Consider the following 23,725-nt stretch of genomic DNA (forward strand, 5'->3'; position numbering starts at 1 on the left):
GTCATATGGTAGTTCTATTTTTAGTTTTTTAAGGAACCTCTATACTGTTCTCCATAGTGGCTGTATCAATTTACATTCCCACCAATAGTGCAAGAGGGTTCCCTTTTCTCCACACCCTCTCCAGCATTTATTGTTTGTAGGTTTTTTTGTTTGTTTGTTTGTTTGTTTGCGGGACGCGGGCCTCTCACTGTTGTGGCCTCTCCCGTTGCGGAGCACAGGCTCCGGACGCGCAGGCTCAGTGGCCATGGATCACGGGCCTAGCCGCTCCGCGGCACGTGGGATCTTCCCGGACCAGGGCATGAACCCGTGTTCCCTGCATCGGCAGGCAGACTCTCAACCACTGCACCACCAGGGAAGCCCCTGTTTGTAGGTTTTTTGATGATGGCCATTCTGACTGGTGTTAGGTGATACCTCACTGTAGTTTTGATTTGCATTTCTCTAATGATTACTGACATTGAGCATCCTATCATGTGTTTGTTGGCCATCTGTATGTCTTCTTTGGAGAAATGTCTGTTTAGGTCTTCTGCCCATTTTTGGATTGGGTTGTTTGTTTTTTTTGATATTGAGCTGCATGAGCTGCTTGTAAATTTTGGAGATTAATCCTTTGTCAATTGCTTCATTTGTAAATATTTTTCCCATTCTGAGGGTTGTCTTTTCATCTTGTTTATGTTTTCCTTTGCTGTGCAAAAGCATTTAAGTTTTATTAGGTCCCATTTGTTTATTTTTGTTTTTATTTCCATTTCTCTAAGAGGTAGGTCAAAAAGGAACTTGCAGGCTTCCCTGGTGGCGCAGTGGTTGAGAGTCTGCCTGTTGACGCAGGGGACACGGGTGCATGCCCCGGTCCGGGAAGATCCCACATGCCGGGGAGCGGCTGGGCCCGTGAGCCATGGCCGCTGAGCCTGCGTGTCCGGAGCCTGTGTTCCGCAACGGGAGAGGCCACAACAGTGAGAGGCCCACGTACCCCCCAAAAAATAGACCTTGCTGTGATTTATGTCATAGAGTGTTCTGCCTGTGTTTTCCTGTAAGCGTTTTACAGTGTCTGGCCTTACATTTAGGTCTTAAATTCATTATGAGTTTATTTTTGTGAATGTTGTTTAGGAGTGTTCTAATTTCATTCTCTTACATGTACCTGTCCAGTTTTTCCAGCCCCACTTATTGAAGAGGCCATCTTTTCTCCATCATATATTCTTGTCTCCTTATCAAAGATAAGGTAACCATATGTGTGTGGGTTTATCTCTGGGCTTTCTATCCTGTTCCATTGATCTATATTTCTGTTTTTGTGCCAGTACCATACTGTCTTGATTACTGTAGCTTCAGTATAGTCTGAAGTCCAGGACCCTGATTCCTCCAGCTCCATTTTTTTCTCAAGTTTGCTTTGGCTGTTTGGGGTCTTTTGTGTTTCCATACAAATTGTGAAATTTTTTGTTCTAGTTCTGTGAAAAATGCCAGTGGTAGTTTGATAGGGATTGCATTGAATCTGTATATTGCTTTGGGTGGTAGAGTCATTTTCACAATGTTGATTCTTCCAATCCAATAATATGGTATATCTCTCCATCTGTTTGTATCATCTTCAATTTCTTTCATCAGTGTATTATAGTTTTCTGCATACAGGTCTTTTGTCTCCTTAGGTAGGTTTATTCCTAGGTATTTTATTCTCCTTTCATCACTTTAAATATGTCCTGCCAGAACCTTGTGGCTTGCAGAGTTTCTGCTGAAAGATCAGCTGTTAACCTTATGGGATTCCCTTGCATGTCATTTGTTGTTTTTCTCTTGCTGCTTTTAATAATTTTTTCTTTGTATTTAATTTTTGATAGCTTGATTAATATTTGTCTTGGCGTGTTTCTCCTTGGATTTATCCTGTATGGCACTCTCTGCACTCCCTGGACTTGATTGACTATTTCATTTCCCATACTTGGAAGTTTTCAACTATAGTCTCTTCAAATATTTTCTCAGTCCCTTTCTTTTTCTCTTTTTCTTCTGGGACCCCTATAATTCGAATGTTAGTGCATTTAATGTTGTCCCAGAGGTCTCTGAGACTGTCCTCAATTCTTTTTTTCTTTATTCTGCTCTGCAGTAGTTATTTCCACTATTTTATCTTCCAGGTCACTTATCCATTCTTCTGCCTCAGTTTCTTGTATTTTCTCCATTCTATTTCGAACATTTTTGATCATCTTTCCTATCCTTACTCTTAATTCTTTTTCAGGTAGACTATCTATTTCCTCTTCATTTGTTTGGTCTGGTGGGTTTTTACCTTGCTCCTTCATCTGCTGTATGCTTCTCTGACTTCTCATTTTGCTTAACTTACTGTGTTTGGGGTCTCCTTTTTGCAGGCTGCAGGTTCATAGTTCCCGTTGCTTTTGGTGTCGGCCTCCAGTGGCTAAGGTTGGTTCAGTGGGTTGTGTAGGCTTCCTGGTGGAGGGGACTGGTGCCTGTGTTCTGGTGGATGAGGCTGGATCTTGTCTTTCTGGTGGCAGGACCGCATCCAGTGGTGTGTTTTGGGGTGTCTGTGACCTTATTATGATTTTAGGCAGCCTCTCTGCTAATGGGTGGGGTTGTGTTCCTGTCTTGCTAGTTGTTTGGCATAGGATGTCCAGCACTGTAGCTTGCTGGTTGTTGAGTGCAGCTGGGTCTTAGCATTGAGATGGAGATCTCTGGGAGAGCTCTCGCCGTTTGATATTACATGGAACTGGAAGGTCTCTGTTGGACCAATATCCTGAACTTGGCTCTCCCACCTCAGAGACACAAGCCTGACACCCAGCCGGTGCACCAAGACCCTGTCAGCCACAAGGCTAGCTTCCACTGTCACAAACTTTGGACAAATGCCTTTACTACTGCTCTCAGCAATCTTGTGAATATGCTATTATTCTCCCCATTTTCAGATGAGGTAATCAGAATTTAGCAAAGTTACATAACTTGCCCAGCATCACATAGTCAGGCTTTAGTATGGCCAGGACCCAAATCCAAACCTAATTCTCAATAGTGATTTTTTAAAAAGAAATTTTTAAAAAAGAAATCTTTTCACTATCCCCACCAAATATATCCCCTAATTGATGTACTTGGTCACTGACTTAATCAATAAAATATAAATGCAAGGAAGAAGATTTATCTTATCCTAGTAGATCAGAAAAATCATAGAAATTCTGGTTAAATGTAATAAGTTGGACAAATGCATGCATTTCTATTTCCTTTCCCAAACCTGACTAAAATGACAGTAAATTGTATTTACAAATGTATAATACCATAAGGACAAATAGAATCTGAAGAGAAATGACCTTGAATTTTCAGACAGAGGAAAGCTGATGGAGACTTGGTAACAAACTGAAAGGGATGCTGAAACCTGATTGCCTAAAGAGAGATATCCAATGAAAAACAGGCTGATTCAACTGAAGAACTACAAAATAGTTCAGACCTTGGGACTCCAAGGTGCTTTCAAAGATAGGAGTTAGGGGTAGTGATAAAAACAGGAGTATCAGTTCTAGCCTCTTTCCTCCATATCACAAAACCAAAAATCCCTCCCTCCCCAACACATGCAAGAGAAGAGTGATTTATTCTCTCAAAGAAACTGAACTAGAAGGACTGTGAACTTAGGAACACCAGGCACAGCAGAAGGCAAGAATAAGACACCATTCTAAAAACAAAGGAGTTAAATAAGTCTACAGTCTGAACAGTAGATGAGAACTTCATCCCTATTATCTTTTCTTAGCTCCTAGAATGCTGTCTCCCAGATATACCTCTTACAAGAAGTCAGAGGATTATTCCCCAGAGAAACTTGCCCTAAAAGAAAAAAAAGACATTGATACTAATAGTTGGCAGTTCTTCAAGAAAAGAGAAAAAGAAGAGGAAGAAGAAAGATGAGGAGGAGGAGGAGAGAGAAGAAGAAAGGAAAAAGGGAGGGAGGGAGGGAAGAAAGGAAGGAAGGAAGGAGAAAAAGTTTAGCCCCTGCTGCATACTTAGAGATTCCAATCAGTAACTTGCTCTCATATATAAATGAGCTCCTCATTAAAACCTCTATCAGAAAATAAAAACAAATAGAAACAATGGAGAGAAAATAGAGACAAGGCATAAAGAAGAATAATACCTCAGAAAACATAACTAATAGCTTCAGAAAGATGCCATAAAGAAGAGAATGTGATTTAGAAAAAAGAAAAATTAATCAGAGAACACAGAACTCTTAGAAATTAAAAATTAATTTAGATCATCTGAAATTTAAAATTTTAATTAAGTTTAGAAGATATGGTTGAGGAAATTTCCCTGTAAGTAAAAGAAAAAGCCAAAACTGAAAAGTATGTTAAAAAAAAATGAGAGAGAAAGAGAGAGAGTGTGTATGTCAATTCAGGTGATCTAATCTCAGGGGTTGTAGAAAGATGGAAGAAAGAAAATGGAGTGGACTATAAAAGGATTCACTGAGTAGCCAGACAATGAGGTCAAAAAGATTCTCCCTAAGGCACATTCTAATACTATTTCAGAACATTGGAGAAATGAAAGAGGAAAATAAGAGAAAATAAAGAGAGAAAAATAGGTCACATGGTAAGGGCCAGGAGCCACAACAGCAGTTGATCTTCCCATCAACAGTGGAGCAAAGCCCTCAAATTTCTGAGGAAAGAATTGGCAACCTATAATTCTACATCTGGACAAATTATAACGTGAAAATAGGGTTAGATTAAAAACTGTTTAAGAAGTAAAAGGTTCAAATTTATTTCTCTGCATCTTTTCTCAGAAAGTTAAGTGAGGATGTGCTCCAACAAAATAAAGCAATAAACCAAGAACTGTAAGGATGGCAGAGGATCCAACACAGGAAAGAGGTAATAGGAATTCCTGAGATAAAATGAAGGGAAGTCACAGGATGACAGCTGTGTAGGAGGAAGTCTAAATAATAGATTCCCTGACCCATTTGACTATATTGACAAGAATTTTGTAGTTCTATGAAAGAATATGAGAAGAACTAGTGATTTGTACATAAAAAATTAAAACAAATCTAAAAGAGGGAGGGACAATTATTAACAAATCCAAGAAATATTTAAGAGCCATACAGGAGAGAAATGTAATATATTACTTGGCTCAGCTGTGAACACAATTTACCTAATCATAAAAAATGTAAAGACTAAGTATTAATCAAATAAAATATTATAACTCTACTGGGAGTATGAAAGTGGAGAAAGGATTATGAGAGGAGGCAGGGTGGTAAGAGTGCTAAATCTTCAACCTGCGTTTTACAAAGTAATAGGTAATATCTAAAACTGCTTAATCAAAAAGAAAAAAATAAGCAAACAATTTAAACACATGGAAGTACATACCAGAATAGCAGCTGAAAGAGTCAAAAGTATTTGGGGGATGAAAATTGGGGTTGTGTTAGGTAAAGAGATGACCACCATTTTCCCTTTAAGCTTTACAGTCCTATTTGACATGTGAAGTTATTATACATGAATTACTTTATCAAAAATAAAAATTAGAAGGGAAAAAGAGCAAACAGTCTACACTTTCTTAAGCTCATTCATCCCTTAGTGACAGCAGGTCTTGTTTATAAACCACTGCAACCTCAGCTCTCCCCATGCCTACACTCTGGAAGGTTCCTTTAGTACTTAGGTTCTAAGGAAAACCTTTTGTCTCCTTTGGAGGCTAAATAACAAAAGAAAACCTGTTCTTATTCTTCCTGATGGGGTAAGTCATTATGAAATTAACATTTAAAAATCAAGCTTAGGGTTAAAGTTAAAAGTAGTAAAACAAGAACTCCTATAACTTTTGTTCATGTCAAACTACTTATACTTTATTTTTTATCCAATAACTTATCTAATTACAGATACCACAGTAATTCCCGTTACTCCCAGTTTCATATACAAAAATCAGAAAAATTTTGATAAATTATAATGAGAATATTTCTTGAATCCAGAACCATTAAACAAGGCCACTGCATGAGAGTGTGCATTTTGCGCTCTGCTGAGGAGATGAGGGTAGGAGGTAGGTTCAGTTACTCACTAAGCCAGGATACCCAAGTTGCTCTGCCTGGAGCACAGGGTTCTTGTTTGTTATTAGCCTACCCAGAGAGGCCCTTTTTGCAAATGAATCAGTCAGGGGATGCACCTTATATGTAATTCACAAACAACGCAGTACATCCTAGTCGCAGCTCTGATTAACTGTCTTTCTAACAAAGGCTCTATTTTAATCTTTTGATCAATTTGCACTTGGACAAACTATAAAACTATGAGCAGTGGTCAAATCTGTGTGATCAAGACCTACATTTACAGATTGATGTCCCTGTCACAAATGTCTTGTTACGTACCAAGAACGTATTTCCACAGTGCCCACACACAACTCTTGTACCTTCTGGTTGGACTGGCAATGCAGGTTGAGCTGGCTGTTCTTCAGAAATAAGCATTACTGGGCCAAGGTTAATTATGCGTCTACTGTGGAAACAGAGAGGAAACAACTTCATTATCCCACAAATGGACTGAGAGCGAAACCTACACTATGGGGCCAAAAACGTGGAATATAGCATTGAAAATAGGTTATACTTGTTTTATAAATTAAGTGAATTAAATGTCAGCCTTTAGAGCCAAAATCACAGAAAACAGCAATAGTCAATATTTCAAAAGCAAAAAAATTAGTTGGAATTGGACCTAATCAAATCACCTTGGGAACCATTTAACTACTGCTTCCAAGTTTTTATAAATTCAAATCTTATCATTCCTTACCTTATCTTACCCTATCTAGGAAGACAACTTGAGTAAAAGACTAAGTAAGTTAAAAAATTGTACATTAACAGATATATGTGTGCCATGAAGGTACCAAAGTGCTGAGTCACAACCAAATTTCTCTGGGTAGGCTGGTACTCCTTAATGTCTGTTTAATTGGAGTTGGACAGAAAGGACAATGGTAGGCTCCTTTCCTTTCCATTTCCCAGGTTACCATCAGATGGGGTTGCAAATGATTCACATAATGGTCAAAAAGACAGAAAACACAGAAACAAAACACAGTTAAGGTTTTGATATACTTCTATCTGTGCACTTCCATACACCATTTGGCAGAGGCACATGACTACAGAATTTATTGCATAGCTTATACTCAGCAAAGACTAGTGTAATAACACAATTTAAAGTATACAATGATTACTAAAACACTTCCAACTTAAGATGAAATATGTCAAAGATAAACTAGTTGGTTATTTTTAATAAAATATGAGTCACTGATTTATTACAATCTATTAAGTAGTTATGTAACATCAAGAAAACTTCCATTGCTTATTCAAGAACATTAGTTTACAAATAACTGTAACCAGAGGGGATTCAAGATGGCGGAAGAGTAAGACATAGAGATCACCTTCCTCCCCACAAATACATCAGAAATACATCTACATGTGGAACAACCCCTACAGAACACCTACTGAATGCTGGCAGAAGACCTCAGACCTCCGAAAACGCAAGAAACTCCCCACGTACCTGGGTAGGGCAAAAGAAAAAAGAAAAAGCAGAGACAAAAGAATAGGGACAGGACCTGCACCAGTGGGAGGGAGCTGTGAAGGAGGAAAGGTTTCCACACACTAGGAAGACTCTTCGGGGGCGGAGACTGCGGGTGGTGGAGGGGGGAAGCTTCAGAACCACGGAGGAGAGCGCAGCAACAGGGGTGTAGAGGGCAAAGCGGAGAGTTTCCCACACAGAAGACCAGTGCCGACCAGCACTCACCAGCCTGAGACGCTTGTCTGCTCACCCGCCGGGGCAGGTGGGGGCTGGGAGCTGAGGCTCCAGCTTTGGTCGGATCCCAGGGAGATGACAGGGGTTGGCTGCGTAAAACACAGCCTGAAGGGGGCTAGTGCGCCACAGCTAGCCAGGAGGGATTCTGGGAAAAGGTCTGGAGCTACCAAAGAAGCAAGAGACTTTTTCTTGCCCTTTTGTTTTGCGGTGCGTGAGGAGAGGGGATTAAGAGCAATGCTTAAAGGAGCTCCAGAGATGGGCACGAGCCACGGCTATCAGTGCAGACCCCAGAGACGGGCATGACATGCTAAGGCTGCTGCTGCTGCTGCCACCAAGAAGCCTGTGTGCGAGCACAGGTCACTCTCCACACCTCCCCTTCCATGAGCCTGTACAGCCCGCCACTGCCAGGGTCCTGTGATTCAGGGACAACTTCCCTTGGAGAACACACGGCATGCCTCAGGCTATTGCAACGTCATGCTGGCCTCTGCCGCCACAGGCTCACCCCGCATTCTGTACCACTCCCTCCCTCCCTCACTCAGCATGAGTGAGCCAGAGCCCCCGAATCAGCAGCTCCTTTAACCCCATCCTGTCTGAGCAAAGAATAGATGCCCTCAGGTGACCTACACTCAGAAGCGGGGCCAAATCCAAAGCTGAACACCAGAAGCTGTGCGAACAAAGAAGAGAAAGGGAAATCTCTCCCAGCAGCCTCAGGAGCATCAGATTAAATCTCGACAGTCAACTTGATGTACCCTGCATCTGTAGAATACCTGAATAGACAATGAATCACAACAAATTGAGGAGGTGGACATTGGGAGAAACAATATATTTTTTTTTCCGTTTTTCACTTCTTGTGAGTGTGTATGCGTATGCTTCTGTGTGTGATTTTGTCTGTATAGCTCTGCTTTTACCATAAGTCCTAGGATTCTGTCTGTCCATTTTTCTTTTTTTTTTTTCTTTTCTTTTTTTAGTATAGTTTTTAGTGCTTATTATCATTGGTGGATTTGTTTTTGGGTTGGGTTGCTCTCTTCCTTCTTTCTTTATTTTTTATTACTTTTTAATGTTTTTTAACTTTATTTTATTTCATTTTATTTGACCTCTTTTATTCTTTCTTCCTCCTCCCTCCCTCCCTCCCTCCCACCCACTCTCTCTCTCTCTCTCTCTCTTTCTTTCTTTCTTTCTTTCTTTCTTTCTGCATTTTATTCTCAGCTGTGTGGATAATAGGCTCTTGGTGCTCCAGCCAGGCATCAGGGCTGTGCCTCTGAGGTGGGAGAGCCAAGTTCAGGACATGGTTCCACCAGAGGCCACACAACTCCAAGTAATATCAAATGGGGAAAATCTCCCAGAGATCTCCATCTCAATGCCAAGACCCAGCTCCACTCAACGACCAGCAAGCTACAGTGCTGGACACCCTATGCCAAACAACTAGTAAGACAGGAACACAACCCACCCATTAGGAGAGAGGCTGCCTAAAATCATAATAAGGTAACAGACACCCCAAAACACACCACCAGACGTGTACCTGCCCATCAGAAAGACAGGATACAGCATCATCCACCAGAACACAGGCACCAGTCACCTCCACCAGGAAGCCTACACAACCCACTGAACCAACCTTACCCACTGGAGGCCGACACCAAAAGCAACGGAACTATGAACCTGCAGCCTGCAAAAAGGAGACCCCAAACACAGTAAGTTAAGCAAAATGAGAAGACAGAGAAACACAGAGCAGATGAAGGAACAAGGTACAAACCCAGCAGACCTAACAAATGAAGAGGAAGTAGGCAGTTTACCTGAAAAAGAATTCAGAATAATGATACTAAAGATGATCCAAAATCCTGGAAATAGAATGGAGAAAATACAAGAAACATTTACCAAGGACCTAGAAAAACTCAAGACCAAAAAAACAATGATGAACAACACAATAAATGAAATTTAAAATTCTCTAGAAGGGATCAATAGCAGAATAATTGAGGCAGAAGAATGGATAAGTAACCTGGAAGATAAAATAGTGGAAATAACTAATGAAGAGCAGAATAAAGAAAAAACAAGGAAAATAATTGAGGACAGTTTCAGAGACCTAGGGGACAACATTAAATGCATCAACATTCGAATTGTAGGGGTTCCAGAAGAAGAAGAGAAAAAGAAAGGGACTGAGAAAATAATGGAAGAGATTATAGTTGAAAACTTCCCTAATATGGGAAAGAAAATAGTTAATGAAGCACAGAGAGTCCCATACAAGATAAATCCAAGGAGAAAGATGCCAAGACACATATTAGTCAAACAATCAAAAATTAAATACAAGAAAAAAGATTAAAAGCAGCAAAGGAAAAACAACATATAACATACAAGGGAATCCCCATAAGGTTAACAGCTGATCTTTCAGCAGAAACTCTGCAAGCCAGAAGGGAGTGGCAGGACATATTTAAAGTGATGAAAGGGAAAAATGTACAACTATGATTACTGTACACAGCAAGGATCTCATTCAGATTTGACAGAGAAATTAAAAGCTTTACAGACAAGCAAAAGCTAAGAGAATTCAGCACCACCAAACCAGCTTTACAACAAATGTTAAAGGAACTGCTCTAGGCAGGAAACACAAGAGAAGGAAAAGACCTACAATAATAAACTCAAAACAATTAAGAAAATGGTAATAGGAACATACATATCGATAATTACCTTAAATGTAAATGTATTAAATGTTCCCACCAAGAGACATAGACTGGATGAATAGATAAAGAAACAAGACCCATATATATGCTGTCTAAAAGAGACCCAATTCAGACTTAAGGACACATACAGACTGAAAACGAGGGAATGGAAAAAGATATTCCATGCAAATGGAAATCAAAACAAAGCTGGAGGGCTTCCCTGGTGGCACAGTGGTTGAGAGTCCGCCTGCCAATGCAGGGGACACGGGTTTGTGCCCCGGTCCAGGAAGATCCCACATGCCGCGGAGACGCTGGGCCTGTGAGCCATGGCCGCTGAGCCTGCGCATCTGGACCCTGTGCTACCCAACGGGAGAGGCCACAACAGTGAGAGGCCCGTGTACCGCAAAAAAACAAAAACAAAAAAAAACAAAGCTGGAGTAGCAATTCTCATATCAGACAAAATACACTTTAAAATAAAGACTATTACAAGAGACAAAGAAGAACACTAAATAATGATCAATGGATCAATCCAAGAATAAGATATAACAATTGTAAATATTTATATACCAACATAGGAGCACCTCAATACATAAGGCAAAGGCTAACAGCCAAAGAAGGGGAAATCGACAGTAACACAATATAGTAGAGGACTTTAACACCCCACTTTCACCATTTGACAGATCATCCAAAATCAAAATAAATAAGGAAACACAAACTTTAAATGACACATTAAACAAGATGGACTTAATTGATACTTTTAGGACATTCCCTCCAAAAACAACAGAGTACACTTTCTTCTCAAGTGCTCATGGAACATTCTCCAGGACAGATCATATCTTGGGTAACAAATCAAGCCTTGGTAAATTTAAGAAAATTGAAATCGTATCAAGTTTCTTTTCTGAAAACAACACTATGAGACTAGGTATCAATTACAGGAAAAAATCTGTAAAAAATACAAACACATGGAGGCTAAACAATACACTACTTCATAACCAAGAGATCACTGAAGGAAACAAATAGGAAATCAAAAATAGCTAGAAAGAAATGACAATGAAAACATGACAAGCCAAAACCTATGGGATGGAGCAAAAGCAGTTCTAAGAGGGAAGTTTATAGCAATGCAATCCTACCTTAAGAAACAAGAAACATATCAAATAAACAAACTAACCTTACACCTAGAACAATTAGAGAAAGATGAACAAAAACACCCAAAAGTTAGCAGAAGGAAAGAAGTCCTAAAGATCAGATCAGAAATAAATGAAAAAGAAATGAAGGAAATGATAGCAAAGATCAATAAAACTAAAAGCTGGTTCTTTGACAAGATAAGCAAAATTGATAAACCATTAGCCAGACTCATCAAGAAAAAAAGGGAGAATACTCAAACCAACAGAACTAGAAATCAAAAAGGAGAAGTAACAACTGACACAGTAGAAGTACAAAGGATCATGAGAGATTATTACAAGCAACTATATGCCAATAAAATGGACAACCTGGAAGAAATGGACAAATTCTTAGAAATGCACAACCTTCTGAGGCTGAACCAGGAAGAAATAGAAAATATGAACAGACCAATCACAAGCACTGAATTAAAACTGTGATTAAAAATCTTCCAATAAACAAAAGCCCAGGACCAGATGACTTCACAGGTGAATTCTATCAAAGATTTAGAGAACAGTTAACACCTGCCTTTCTCAAACTCTTCCAAAATATATCAGAGGGAGGAACACTCCCAAACTCATTCTATGAGGCCACCATCACCCTGACACCGAAACCAGACAAAGATGTCACAAAGAAAGGAAACTACAGGCCAATATCACTGATGAACATAGATGCAAAAATCCTCAACAAAATACTAACAAACAGAATCCAGCAACACATTAAAAGGATCATACACCATGATTAAGTAGGGTTTATGCCAGGAATTCAAGGATTCTTCAAAATATGGAAATCAATCAATGTGATACACCATATTAACAAATTGAAGGGTAAAAACCATATGATCATTTCAATAGATACAGAGAAAGCTTTTGACAAAATTCAACACCCATTTATGATGAAAACCACCCAGAAAGTAGGCATAGAGGGAACTTACCTCAACATAATAAAGGCCATATATGACAAACCGACAGCCAACATCGTCCTCAATGGCGAAAAACTGAAACCATTTCCATAAGGTCAGGAACAAGACAAGGTTGCCCACTCTCACCTTTATTATTCAACTTAGTTTTGGAAGTTTTAGCCACAGCAATCAGAGAAGAAAAAAATAATAAAAGGAATCCAAATCGGAAAAGAAGAAGTAAAGCTGTCACTGTTTGCAGATGACATGATACTATACATAGAGAATCCTAAAGATGCTACCAGAAAACTACTACAGCTAATCAATGAATTTGGTAAAGTAGCAGGATACAAAATTAATGCACAGAAATTTCTTGCATTCCTATACTCTAATGATGAAAAATCTGAAAGTGAAATTAAGAAAACACTCCCATTTACCACTGCAACAAAAAGAATAAAATACCTTGGAATAAACCTACCTAAGGAGACAAAAGGCCTGTATGAAGAAAATTATATGACACTGATGAAAGAAATTAAAGATGATACAAACAGACGGAGAGATGTATCATGTTCTTGGATTGGAATAATTAACATTGTGAAAATGACTATACTACCCAAAGCAATCTACAGATTCAATGCAATCCCTATCAAACAACCACTGGCATTTTGCACAGAACTGGAAGAAAAAAATTCACAATTTGTATGGAAACACAAAAGACCCCGAATAGCCAAAGCAATTTTGAGAAAAAAAAACGGAGCTGGAGGAATCAGGCTCCCTGACTTCAGACTATACTACAAAGCTACAGTAATCAAGACAGTACGGTACTGGCACAAAAACAGAAATATAGATCAATGGAACAGGATAGAAAGCCCAGAGATAAACCCATGCACATATGGTCACCTTATCTTTGATAAAGGAGGCAAGAATATACAATGGAGAAAAGACAGCCTATTCAATAAGTGGTGTTGGGAATACTGGACAGCTACATGTAAAAGAATGAAATTAGAACACTCCCTAACACCATACACAAAAATAAACTCAAAATGGATTAAAGACCTAAATATAAGGTCAGACACTATCAAACTCTTAGAGGAAAACATAGGCAGAACACTCTATGACATAAATCACAGCAATATCCTTTTTGATCCACCTCCTAGAGAAATGGAAATAAAAACAAAAATAAACAAATGGGACCTAATGAAACTTAAAAGCTTTTGCACAGCACAGGAAACAATAAACAAGACAGCCCTCACAATGGGAGAAAATATTTGCAAATGAAGCAACTGACAAGGATTAATCTCCAAAATTTTAGAGCAGCTCATGCAGCTCAATATCAAAAAAACAAACAACCCAATCCAAAACTGGGCAGAAGACCTAAGCAGACATTTCTCCAAAGAAGACATACAGATTGCCAACAAACACATGAAAGAATGCTCAACATCATTAATCATTAGAGAAATACAAATGAAAACTACAATCAGATATCATCTCACACCAGTCAGAATGGCCATCATCAAAAAAATCTCCAAAGAATAAATGCTGGAGTGGGTGTGGAGAAAAGGGAACCCTCTTGCACTGTTGGTGGGAATGTAAATTGATACAGTCACTATGGAGAACAGTATGGAGGTTCCTTAAAAAACTACAAATAGAACTACCATATGACCCAGCAGTCCCCCTACTGGACATATATCCTGAGTAAACCATAATTCAAAAAGAGACATGTACCACAATATACATTGCAGCTGTATTTTCAATAGCCAGGACATGGAAGCAACCTAAGTGTCCATCAACAGATGAATGGGTAAAGAAGATGTGGCACATATATACAATGGAATATTAGCCATAAAAAGAAACAAAATTGAGTTATTTGTAGTGAGGTGGATGGACCTAGAGTCTGTCATACAGAGTGAAGTAAGTCAGAAAGAGAAAAACAAATACTGTATGCTAACACATATATATGGAATCTAAAAAATATATATATATATATATATAGTCATGAAGAACCTAGGGGCAAGATGGGAATAGACACAGACCTACTAGAGAATGGACTTGAGGACACCTGGAGGGTGAAGGGTAAGCTGGGACAAAGTGAGAGAGTGGCATGGACCTATATACACTACCAGATGTAAAACAGATAGCAAGTGGCAAGCGGCCGCATAGCACAGGGAGATCAGCTCGGTGCTTTGTGACCACCTAGAGGGGTGGGATAGGGAGGGTGGGAGGGAGGCAGATGCAAGAGGGAAGAGATATGGGGATATATGTATATGTATAGCTGATTCACTTTGTTATAAAGCAGAAACTAACACACCATTGTAAAGCAATTATACTCCAATAAAGATGTTTAAAAAAAAAAAGAAAGAAAGAAAAAAGATAAATGGACAGAAACAGAGTAAGTAAAATATGAAAAAATCTGTGTGCACTGCACATAGCAAAAGTAAATTTTCTTTGTGAAACTTTTGTTTCAAATATATGAGTGTGTGTATGTATGTATGGAGATGAACACATGTGAATTTTGGGTTGTAAAATAAAATGTATTTTACACTTGGCATCACAGCCAAAAGTTTAAAAACTGTGACAAGCACTGATTTGAACTATTTATTTTCTGTCTCAGAGCTTCAGATTTGTCACCTATAAGCTGGAAATAAAAATAACAGCAAATAAAAAAAAAGCAAATAACTGTAACCATTAATTTCAAACGAAGCAGTATTATTCCTTTAACAAAGAAAAAATGCTGTAGGTCATATAATTACTTTGAGGAGAAAGACTGTTTAGAACAAACCTGCCACATAATGAATCTTTAATAAGTACTTGTTGAATGAACAAATGAATGAATGAATGAATCTTCATGTCTTACCAGTTGGGTCTTGGACATCCTATTCGCCGTGATGTGTCCTTACAAATGAGGAGACAATTACAAGGGCATCTAACATACTTCTTCCCTGTTGGGGGGTTTTTGATTGGCTATATAATAAGAGAAGAAAATATAAACACAGCAAATTAACCAAAGTACAAATTGCCAAAACTTGTTTGTATATAAAATGGAAATTATTCTTAAAATCTAAGGCTCCCCATAGTGCTACCAAAGTACACATTAAGGAAAAGTGCATCGTAAGTGATTTTTTAAATTTTATTGAAGTATAGTTGATTTACAATGCCGTGTTAATTTCTGCTGTACAGCAAAATGACTTGGTTATACATATACATATTCTTTTTCATATTCTTTTCCATTATGGTTTATCACAGGATATTCAATATAGTTCCCTGTGCTATAAAATAGGACCTTGTTTTTTATCCATCCTATTTATAATAGTTTGCATCTGCTAGTCCCAACCTCCCAATCCTTCCCTCCCCAATCCCTCTGCCCCTTGGCAGCCACAAGTCTGTTCTCTATGTCTGTGAGTCTGTTTCTGTTTCATAGATAGTATCATATTTTAGATTCCATATATAAATGATGTCATATGGTATTTGTCTTTCTCTTTCTGACTTCACTTAGTATGATAATCTCTAGTTGCATCCATATTGCTACAAATGGCATTATTTCATTCTTTTCAATAGCTGAGCAATATTCCATTGTATATACATATATATATATATATATATATATATATATATAAATAACACATCTTCTTTATCCTTTCATCTGTCAATGGACACTTAGGTTGTTTCCATGTCTTGGCTATTGTAAATAGTGCTGCTATGAACATAGAGGTGCATGTACCTTTTCGAACTAAAGTCTTGTCTGGGTATATGCCCAAGAGTAGGATTGCTGGATCATATAGCAACTCTGCTTTTAGTTTTTTGGGGAACCTCCATACTGTTTTCCATAGTGGCTGCACCAATTTACATTCCCACCAACAGTGTAGGAGGGTTCCTTTTCCTCCACACTCTCTCTAGCATTTATTATTTGTAGACTTTTTAATGATGGCCATCCTGACCAGTGTGAGGTGATACCTCATTGTAGTTTAGATTTGCATTTCTCTAATAATTAATGATGAATCATAGGTGATTTTAAATAGCCCAAATGTTGGTAAACACTCTATAAAATTTGGGGAACTGTAGAGATTTAATTAGAAGGGCATATTTCAAAATTAGTTTGTATTGGCCTGGAGTTGTTTTCCATTTAAAGTTCACAGGACAAGGTCATTTATCTGCCTGGCCAGGGGCAAACATTCACTGAGGGTTCTTGCACATGTCTGAGAAAAGCAAGCTCAAAGAGAATAATACGGAAAGAGGAGTATATCACAAATTTGAATTTTTCTTAAACTTTACTCACTAGAATACAAGTGATTAATTTTATGGCATCTTTTAGCTTAAAAAACACTTATTATAGCTCCTAATGCTAGCATTTCCTTTTTTCTTTAACTTTACAGTAAATTTAAAAGTTAGAATAAATAACACCAAAGAAAACACTCCTCTCATTACTAGGACTTAAGCTTGTTAAAGCAAATAAGCTCTGATGCACTGAGAGGAATGGAACACCACTCCTGTGGCATGCTTGCCAAAATGTATAACCTGAATTTAATCACAAGATAACATCAGACAAACCCAAATGAGGAACATTCTACAAAATATCTTAACTGTGCTCTTCAAAACTGTCAAGGCAATAGAAGACAAAGACTAAATTTCAGATTAAGGGAGATTAAAGAAACATGATAATCAAATGCAACATGTAATTCTAAATTGACTCCTGGACCAGATTTTTTTTTTAATGGAACAATTGGGCAAACACGAATTAAGTCAAAAGATTAAATAACAGTATTGTATCAATGTTAATTTCCTGAATTTGATAACTGTACTGTGATTGTATAAGTGAATGTCCTTTTTTTTTAGGAAAATTTACACTAAATTTTAGTAAATTTACACTAAAATGTTTAGGGGTAGAAGAGCACCATGTCCACAATTACCTTAAAAGGTTTTGAAAAAAATATTTATTTATTTAGAGAGAGAAAGCTACTTTGGAAAAGTGTCAATGTTTGTGGAATGTGGGTGAGCGGCCCACATGGGAATTCTCTATACTATGTACTACTATTTTTCTAACTTTCTGTAAGTCTGCAACATATTTTTTTTAAGATTTAAGAATTTTAAGTAAATAACCTTGGTAGAAATATATATAAGTTAGCAATAAGCCATCTGCAATTTATTAAACTATATTATAGATAGAATATGACAATCTAAAATTCACAAACATCCAGAATGTGTTCCTATATAATCTAAAGTATCAAGAAGCAGAATTTGTCTTAATTTCTCTGTATACATATTTTACCATTAAGTAAATGTGTGTTGGGCAAATGACAAGATTTATTTTTATACAGACATACCTCACTTTACTGTGCTGTGCTTTATTGTGCTTTGCAGATACTGTGCTATTTTACAAATTGAAGGTTTGTGGCAATCTTGCATTAAGGAAGTCTATCAACATCATTTTTCAAATAGCATTTGCTCACCTTGTGTCTCTGTGTCACAATTTTAGTAATTCTCACAATTCTGGAATGTTTTTCATTATTATAATATTTGTTATGTTGATCTGTGATCAGTGATCTTTGATGTTAGTACTGTGATTATTTTGGAGTGCCACAAATTTTGCCCATATAAGACAGCAAACTTAATCGATGAATGTTGTATGTGTTCCAACTGCTCCACCTAGTGACCCCTTCTCTCTCCCTCTCCTTGGGCCTCCCTATTCCCTGAGACACAACAATATTGAAATTAGGCCAGTTAATAACCCTACAATGGCCTCTAAGCATTGAAGTAAAAGGAAGATTCACACATCTCTCACTTTAAATCAAAAGGTGGAAATGATTAAACTTAGTGAGGAAGGCATGTCCAAAGCTGAGACAGGCCAAAAGCTAAGCCTCTTGCACAAAACAGCCAAGTTGTAAATGCAAAGGAAAAGTTCCCAAAGGAAACTAAAAGCGCTACTCCAGTGAACATACAAATGATAAGAAAGCAAAACGGTCTTATTGCAGATATGGAGTAAGTTTTAGTAGTCTGGATAGATGATCAAACCAGATACAACATTCCCTTAAGCCAAAGCCTAATCCAGAGCAAGACCCTAACTCTATTCAATTCTATGAAGGCTAAGAGGTGATAAAACTGTAGAAGAAAAGTTCCAAGCTAGCAAAGGTTAGTTTATGAAGTTTAAAGAAAGGAGCCATCTCCAAAAAATAAAATTGCAAGGTGAACTGCCAATGGCCCAGCTCACAAATTCCAGATATCAGGATCAGCTCTGACCTGGAAACTCTAATCCAAATTAATCCAACTCATTAGGTGCAAGTCCTCTGCACAAGGTCCCTGAAGCTAGACTAAGGGTGAAAGAAGAGGTATAAATTCCATGAAGATAGAGACATTAGCTGTCAATCACATAGAGGTTAAAGGAAAGAAGCTGAATCCGAACCCCAGCAGTCTGACTCCAGGGCTTGTGTGCTTAACTGCATAACCAACAGTATGTGTCATGCAAAACTGCAGAATTTTTCAATTCCTGTCCAAGATGGCAGAGTAGAAGGGCCTTCAGCTTACTTCTTCTCACGACTAACTGCTGAACAACCATCGATTAAGAAGAGTGGAACCTACTAAAAAAGATATTTTACAACCAAAGACATAAGAAGAACCACAATAAGACAGTAGAAGGGGTGCACTCCTGATATAATCGAATTCCATACCCCCCCAGGTGCGTGGCCCACAAACTGGAGAACAATTATATCGCAGAAGTTCTCCCATAGGAGTGAGAGTTCTGAGCCCCACATCAGGCTCTGCAGCCTCGGGGTCTGGCATTGCAGGAGGAGCCCTCAGACCATTTGGCTTTGAAGGCCAGAAAGGCCTGATTGCAGAAGCTCCATAGAACTCCTGCAGAGACTTTGGAGACTCAGAAACAGAGACTCCACTCTTAGAGCGTGCACACAAGGTCCTGTGAGCACTGGTAGCCAGGGTAAAAGCTATGACTTCATAGGAGCCTGGGGCAGACCCACCTGCTGGTCTTGAAGGGTATTCTGGGTAGGCGGGAGGGTGGCTGTGGCTCACTCTGGGGACAACAACACTGGTGACAGTGTTACCAGGGGACATTCATTGGTGTGAGCTCTCCTAGAGGCCAACATTTCGGCATCAAGACCTGGTCCCACCCAACAGGCTGTAGGCGCCAGTGCTGGGATGTCTCAGGCCAAACAACCAACAGGGTGGGAACACAGCTTCATCCATCAACAGACAGGCTGCCTAAAGGGTTCCTGAGCACACAGCTGCCTCTAGACACACCCCTTGATACAGCCCTGCCCATCAGAAAGCCAAGACCCAGCTCCACCCACCAGTGGGTAGGCACTGGCTCCACCCACCAGGAAGCCTGCATAAACATTTAGACCAGCCTCACCCACAAGGAGGCAGACACCAGAAGCAAGAAACCACAGTCCAGCAGCCAGTGGAACTGAGTCTACAAACACAGGTCAGAATCTACCCTGGGACCAGCTGGTCCCTGGCCCTCGGTGATGAGAGGGGACTGTACTACTGGGACACACAGGAAATCCCCTACAGATGGCCACTTCTCCAAGGTTGAGAAACATAACTAACCTTCTATATACATAAAAATACAAATAGAATTTTAGACAAAATGAGAAGACAGAGGAATATGTTCCAGACGAAGGAAAAAGATAAAACCCCAGAAGAACAACTAAGTGAAGTAGAGATAGGCAAACTACCCAAGAAAGAGTTCAGAGGAATGATAGTAAAGATGATCCAAGAACTCAGGAAAAGAATGGATGCTCAAGCAAGAACTTACAATAACTTTTTAACAAAGAGTTAGAAAATATAAAGAACAACCAAACAGAGTTGAAGAAAACAAAAATGAAAAACACACTAGAATCAATAGCAGAATAAATGAGGCAGAAGAACAGACAAGTGAGCTGGAAGACAGAATGTTGGAAATCACTGCTGTGGAACAGAATAAAGAAAAGAGAATGAAAAGAAACAAAGACAGTTTAAGAGATCTCTGGGACAACATCAAATGTACCAACACTTGCAATATTGAGGGCCCAGAAGAAGACAGAGACAATGGGCCTGAGAAAATATTTGATGAGTTAATAGCTGAAAACTTCCCTAACATTGGAAAGGAAACAGGAACCCAAGTCCATAAAACCACAGAGAGTCCCATACAGGATTAACCCAAGGAGGAACACGCCAAGACACATAATAACTGAACTGATAAAAGTTACAGATTAAGAGAAAATATTAAAAGCAACAAGGGAAAAGCAATAAATAACATACAAGGGAATCCCCAAAAGACTATCAGCTGATTTTTCAGTGAAAACACTATAGGCCAGAAGGGAGTGGCATGATATATTTAAGTGATGAGAGGGGAAAAACCTACAACCAACAACACTCTACCCAGCAAGGGTCTCATTCAGATTTGACAGAGAAATCAAAAGCTTTACAGACAAGCAAAGTAAAAAGAATTCAGCACCACCGAAAACAATTTTACAACAAAAGTTAAAGGAACTTCCCTAAGCAGAAAAGAAAAGCCCACAACTACAAACAAGAAAATTATGAAATGGGAAAGCTCACTGGTAAAGGCAAACATAAAGTAAAGGTAGAAAATTATCCACACACAAATATGATATCAAGACAAGTAATCATAAGAGGAGAGTACAAATGCAGGATATTTGTAATGCATTTAAAATTAAGAGACCAGCAACTTAAAACAATCATGTATATATAGAGAGACTGCTATGTCAAAACCTCATAGTAACCACAAATCAAACATCTATAATAGATATACACACCAAAAAGAAAAAGAAATCCAACAAACACTAAAGTTAGTCATCAAATCACAAGAGAAGAGAACTAAAGAGGAAAGGAAGAAAAAAGACTTAACAAAAACAAAACCAGAACAATGAACAAAATGGCAATAAGAACATATGTATTGATAATTACCTCAAATGTAAACAGATTAAATGCTCCAACCAAAAGACATACACTGCCTGAATGGATAAAAAACAAGATACAACAGAGACCCACTTCAGATCTAGGGACAAATACAGACTGAAAGTGAGGAGATGGCAAAAGGTATTCCATGCAAATGGAAATCAGAAGAAAGATGGAGTAGCAATACTCACATCAGACAAAGTTAGACTTTAAAATAAAGACTGCTACAAGAGACAAAGAAGGACACTACATAATGATCAAGAGATCATTGTAAGAAGAAGATATAACCATTTAAAATATATATTCACCTAACACAGGAGCACCTCAATATATAAGGCATATGCTAACAGCCATAAAAGGAGAAATTGACAGTAACACAATAATAGTGGGAGACTTTAACATCCCAGTTTCCTCAATGGATCATCCAGAAAGAAAGTCAATAAGGAAACACAGGCCTTAAATGACACAGTAGATCAGATGCACTTAATTGATATCTATAGAGCATTCCATCCCAAAACAGCAGAATACATTCTTTTCAAGTGCACATGGAACATTCCCCAGGATAGGTCAAATGCTGGGCCACAAAGTAAGACTTGGTAAAGTTAAGAAAACTGAAATCATATCAAGCCTCTTTTCCAACCACAACACTATGAGATTAGAAATCAACTACAAGAAAAATACTGCAGAAACCACAAATACATGGAGGCTAAACAATAGGCTACTAAACAACCAAGAAAAAAAGAAGAAATCAAAAAATATCTAGAGATAAATGAAAACGAAGATGCAATGATCTAAAATATATGGGATGCAGCAAAAGCAGTTCTAAGAGGGAAGTTTATAGAGATATAAGCTTATCTCAGGAAAAATCTCAAACAAACAACCTAACCTTACACTTAAAGCAACTAGAGAAAGAACAAACAAAACCCATAGTTAGTACAGGAAAGAAATCAAAGAGATCAGAGCAGAAGTAAATGAATAGAGATGAAGAAAACAATAGAAAAGATCAATGAAACTAAAATCTGATTCTTTGAAAAGATAAATAAAATTGATAAACCTTTAGCCAGACTCATCAAGAAAAAAGAGGGGAGAGAGGCCAAATCAATAAAATTAGAAATGAAAAACAGAAGTTACAATGGACACCACAGAAATACAAAGGACCATAAGAGACTAGTACAAGCAATTATATGCCAAGAAAATGGAAACTTAGAAGAAATAGACACATTCTTAGAAAGGTGCAATCTTCCAAGACTGAACCTGGAAGAAATAGAAAATATAAACAGACCAATTACAACTACTGAAATTGAATCTGTGATTTAAAAACTCCCAACAGACAAAAGTCCAGGACCAGATGGCTTCACAGGCAAATTATATAAAACATTTACAGAAAAGTTAACACTATCCTTCTGAAACTGTTCCAAAAAACTGCAGAGGAAAGAACACTTCCAAACATTCTATGAGGCCACCATCACCCTGATACCAAAACCAGACAAAGATACCACAAAAAAAGAAAATTACCTGCCAATATCACTGATGAACTTAGACACAAAAATTCTTAACAAAATATTAGCAAACTGAATCCAACAATACATTAAAAGGATCACACCCCATGATCAAGTGGGATTTATCCCAGGGATGCAGGGATTTTGAATACCCACAAATCAATCACTGTGATATACCACATGAACAAATTGAAGATTAAAAACCATATGATCATCTCAATAGATGCAGAAAAAGCTTTAGACAAAATTCAACACCCAGTTATGATAAAAACTCTCCAGAAAGTGGGCATAGAGGAAACATACCTCAACATAATAAAGGCCATATATGACAAACCTACAGCTAACATCATATTCAATGGTGAAAGCTGAAAGCATTTCCTCTAAGATCAGGAACAAGACAAGGATGTCCACTCTCATCAGTTTTTTTTTTCAATATAGTTTTGGAAGTCCTAGCTGTGGCAATCAGAGAAGAAAAAGAAAGAAAAGGAATCCAAGCTGGAAAGGAAGAAGTAAAACTGTTACTGCAGATGACATGATACTATACAAAGAAAATCCTAGATATGCTACCAGAAAACTATCAGAGCTCGTTAATGAATTCGGTGAAGTTGCAGGATACAGAATTAAAACACAGAAATCTGTTGAATTTTTATACACTAACAATGAAAAATCAGAAAGAGAAATTAAGGAAACAATCCCATTTACCATTGCATCAAAAGGAATAAAATACCTAGGCCTAAACCTATCTAAGGAGGCAAAAGACCTGTACTCTGAAAACTCTAAGATACTAAAGAAAGAAATCAAAGATGACACAAACAGATGGAAAGATATACCATGTTCTTGGATTAGAAGAATTTATATTTTCAAAATGACTATACTACCCAAGGCAATCTACAGATTCAATGCAATCCCCATCAAACTACCACTGGCATTTTT

The 23,725-nt window shown here is 38.1% G+C and overlaps 1 protein-coding gene across 1 annotated transcript in view; it reads right to left on the reverse strand.

Moving 5' to 3' along the window:
• The window catches only part of PIP4P2 (phosphatidylinositol-4,5-bisphosphate 4-phosphatase 2), an 85,980-nt gene that overhangs the window by 33,497 nt on the left and 28,758 nt on the right, over window positions 1-23,725 (reverse strand). Inside the window, exons 3-4 of the mRNA XM_030862861.2 lie at window positions 15,244-15,350; window positions 6,278-6,401 (exon numbers count right to left, since the gene is read on the reverse strand). Of these exons, the coding sequence (XP_030718721.1) occupies window positions 6,278-6,401; window positions 15,244-15,350 (231 nt within the window). The remainder of the gene's footprint in view (window positions 1-6,277; window positions 6,402-15,243; window positions 15,351-23,725) is intronic.

This window comes from Globicephala melas, chromosome 17 (genome assembly GCF_963455315.2).
Source record: "Globicephala melas chromosome 17, mGloMel1.2, whole genome shotgun sequence".
NCBI lineage: Eukaryota > Metazoa > Chordata > Mammalia > Artiodactyla > Delphinidae > Globicephala > Globicephala melas.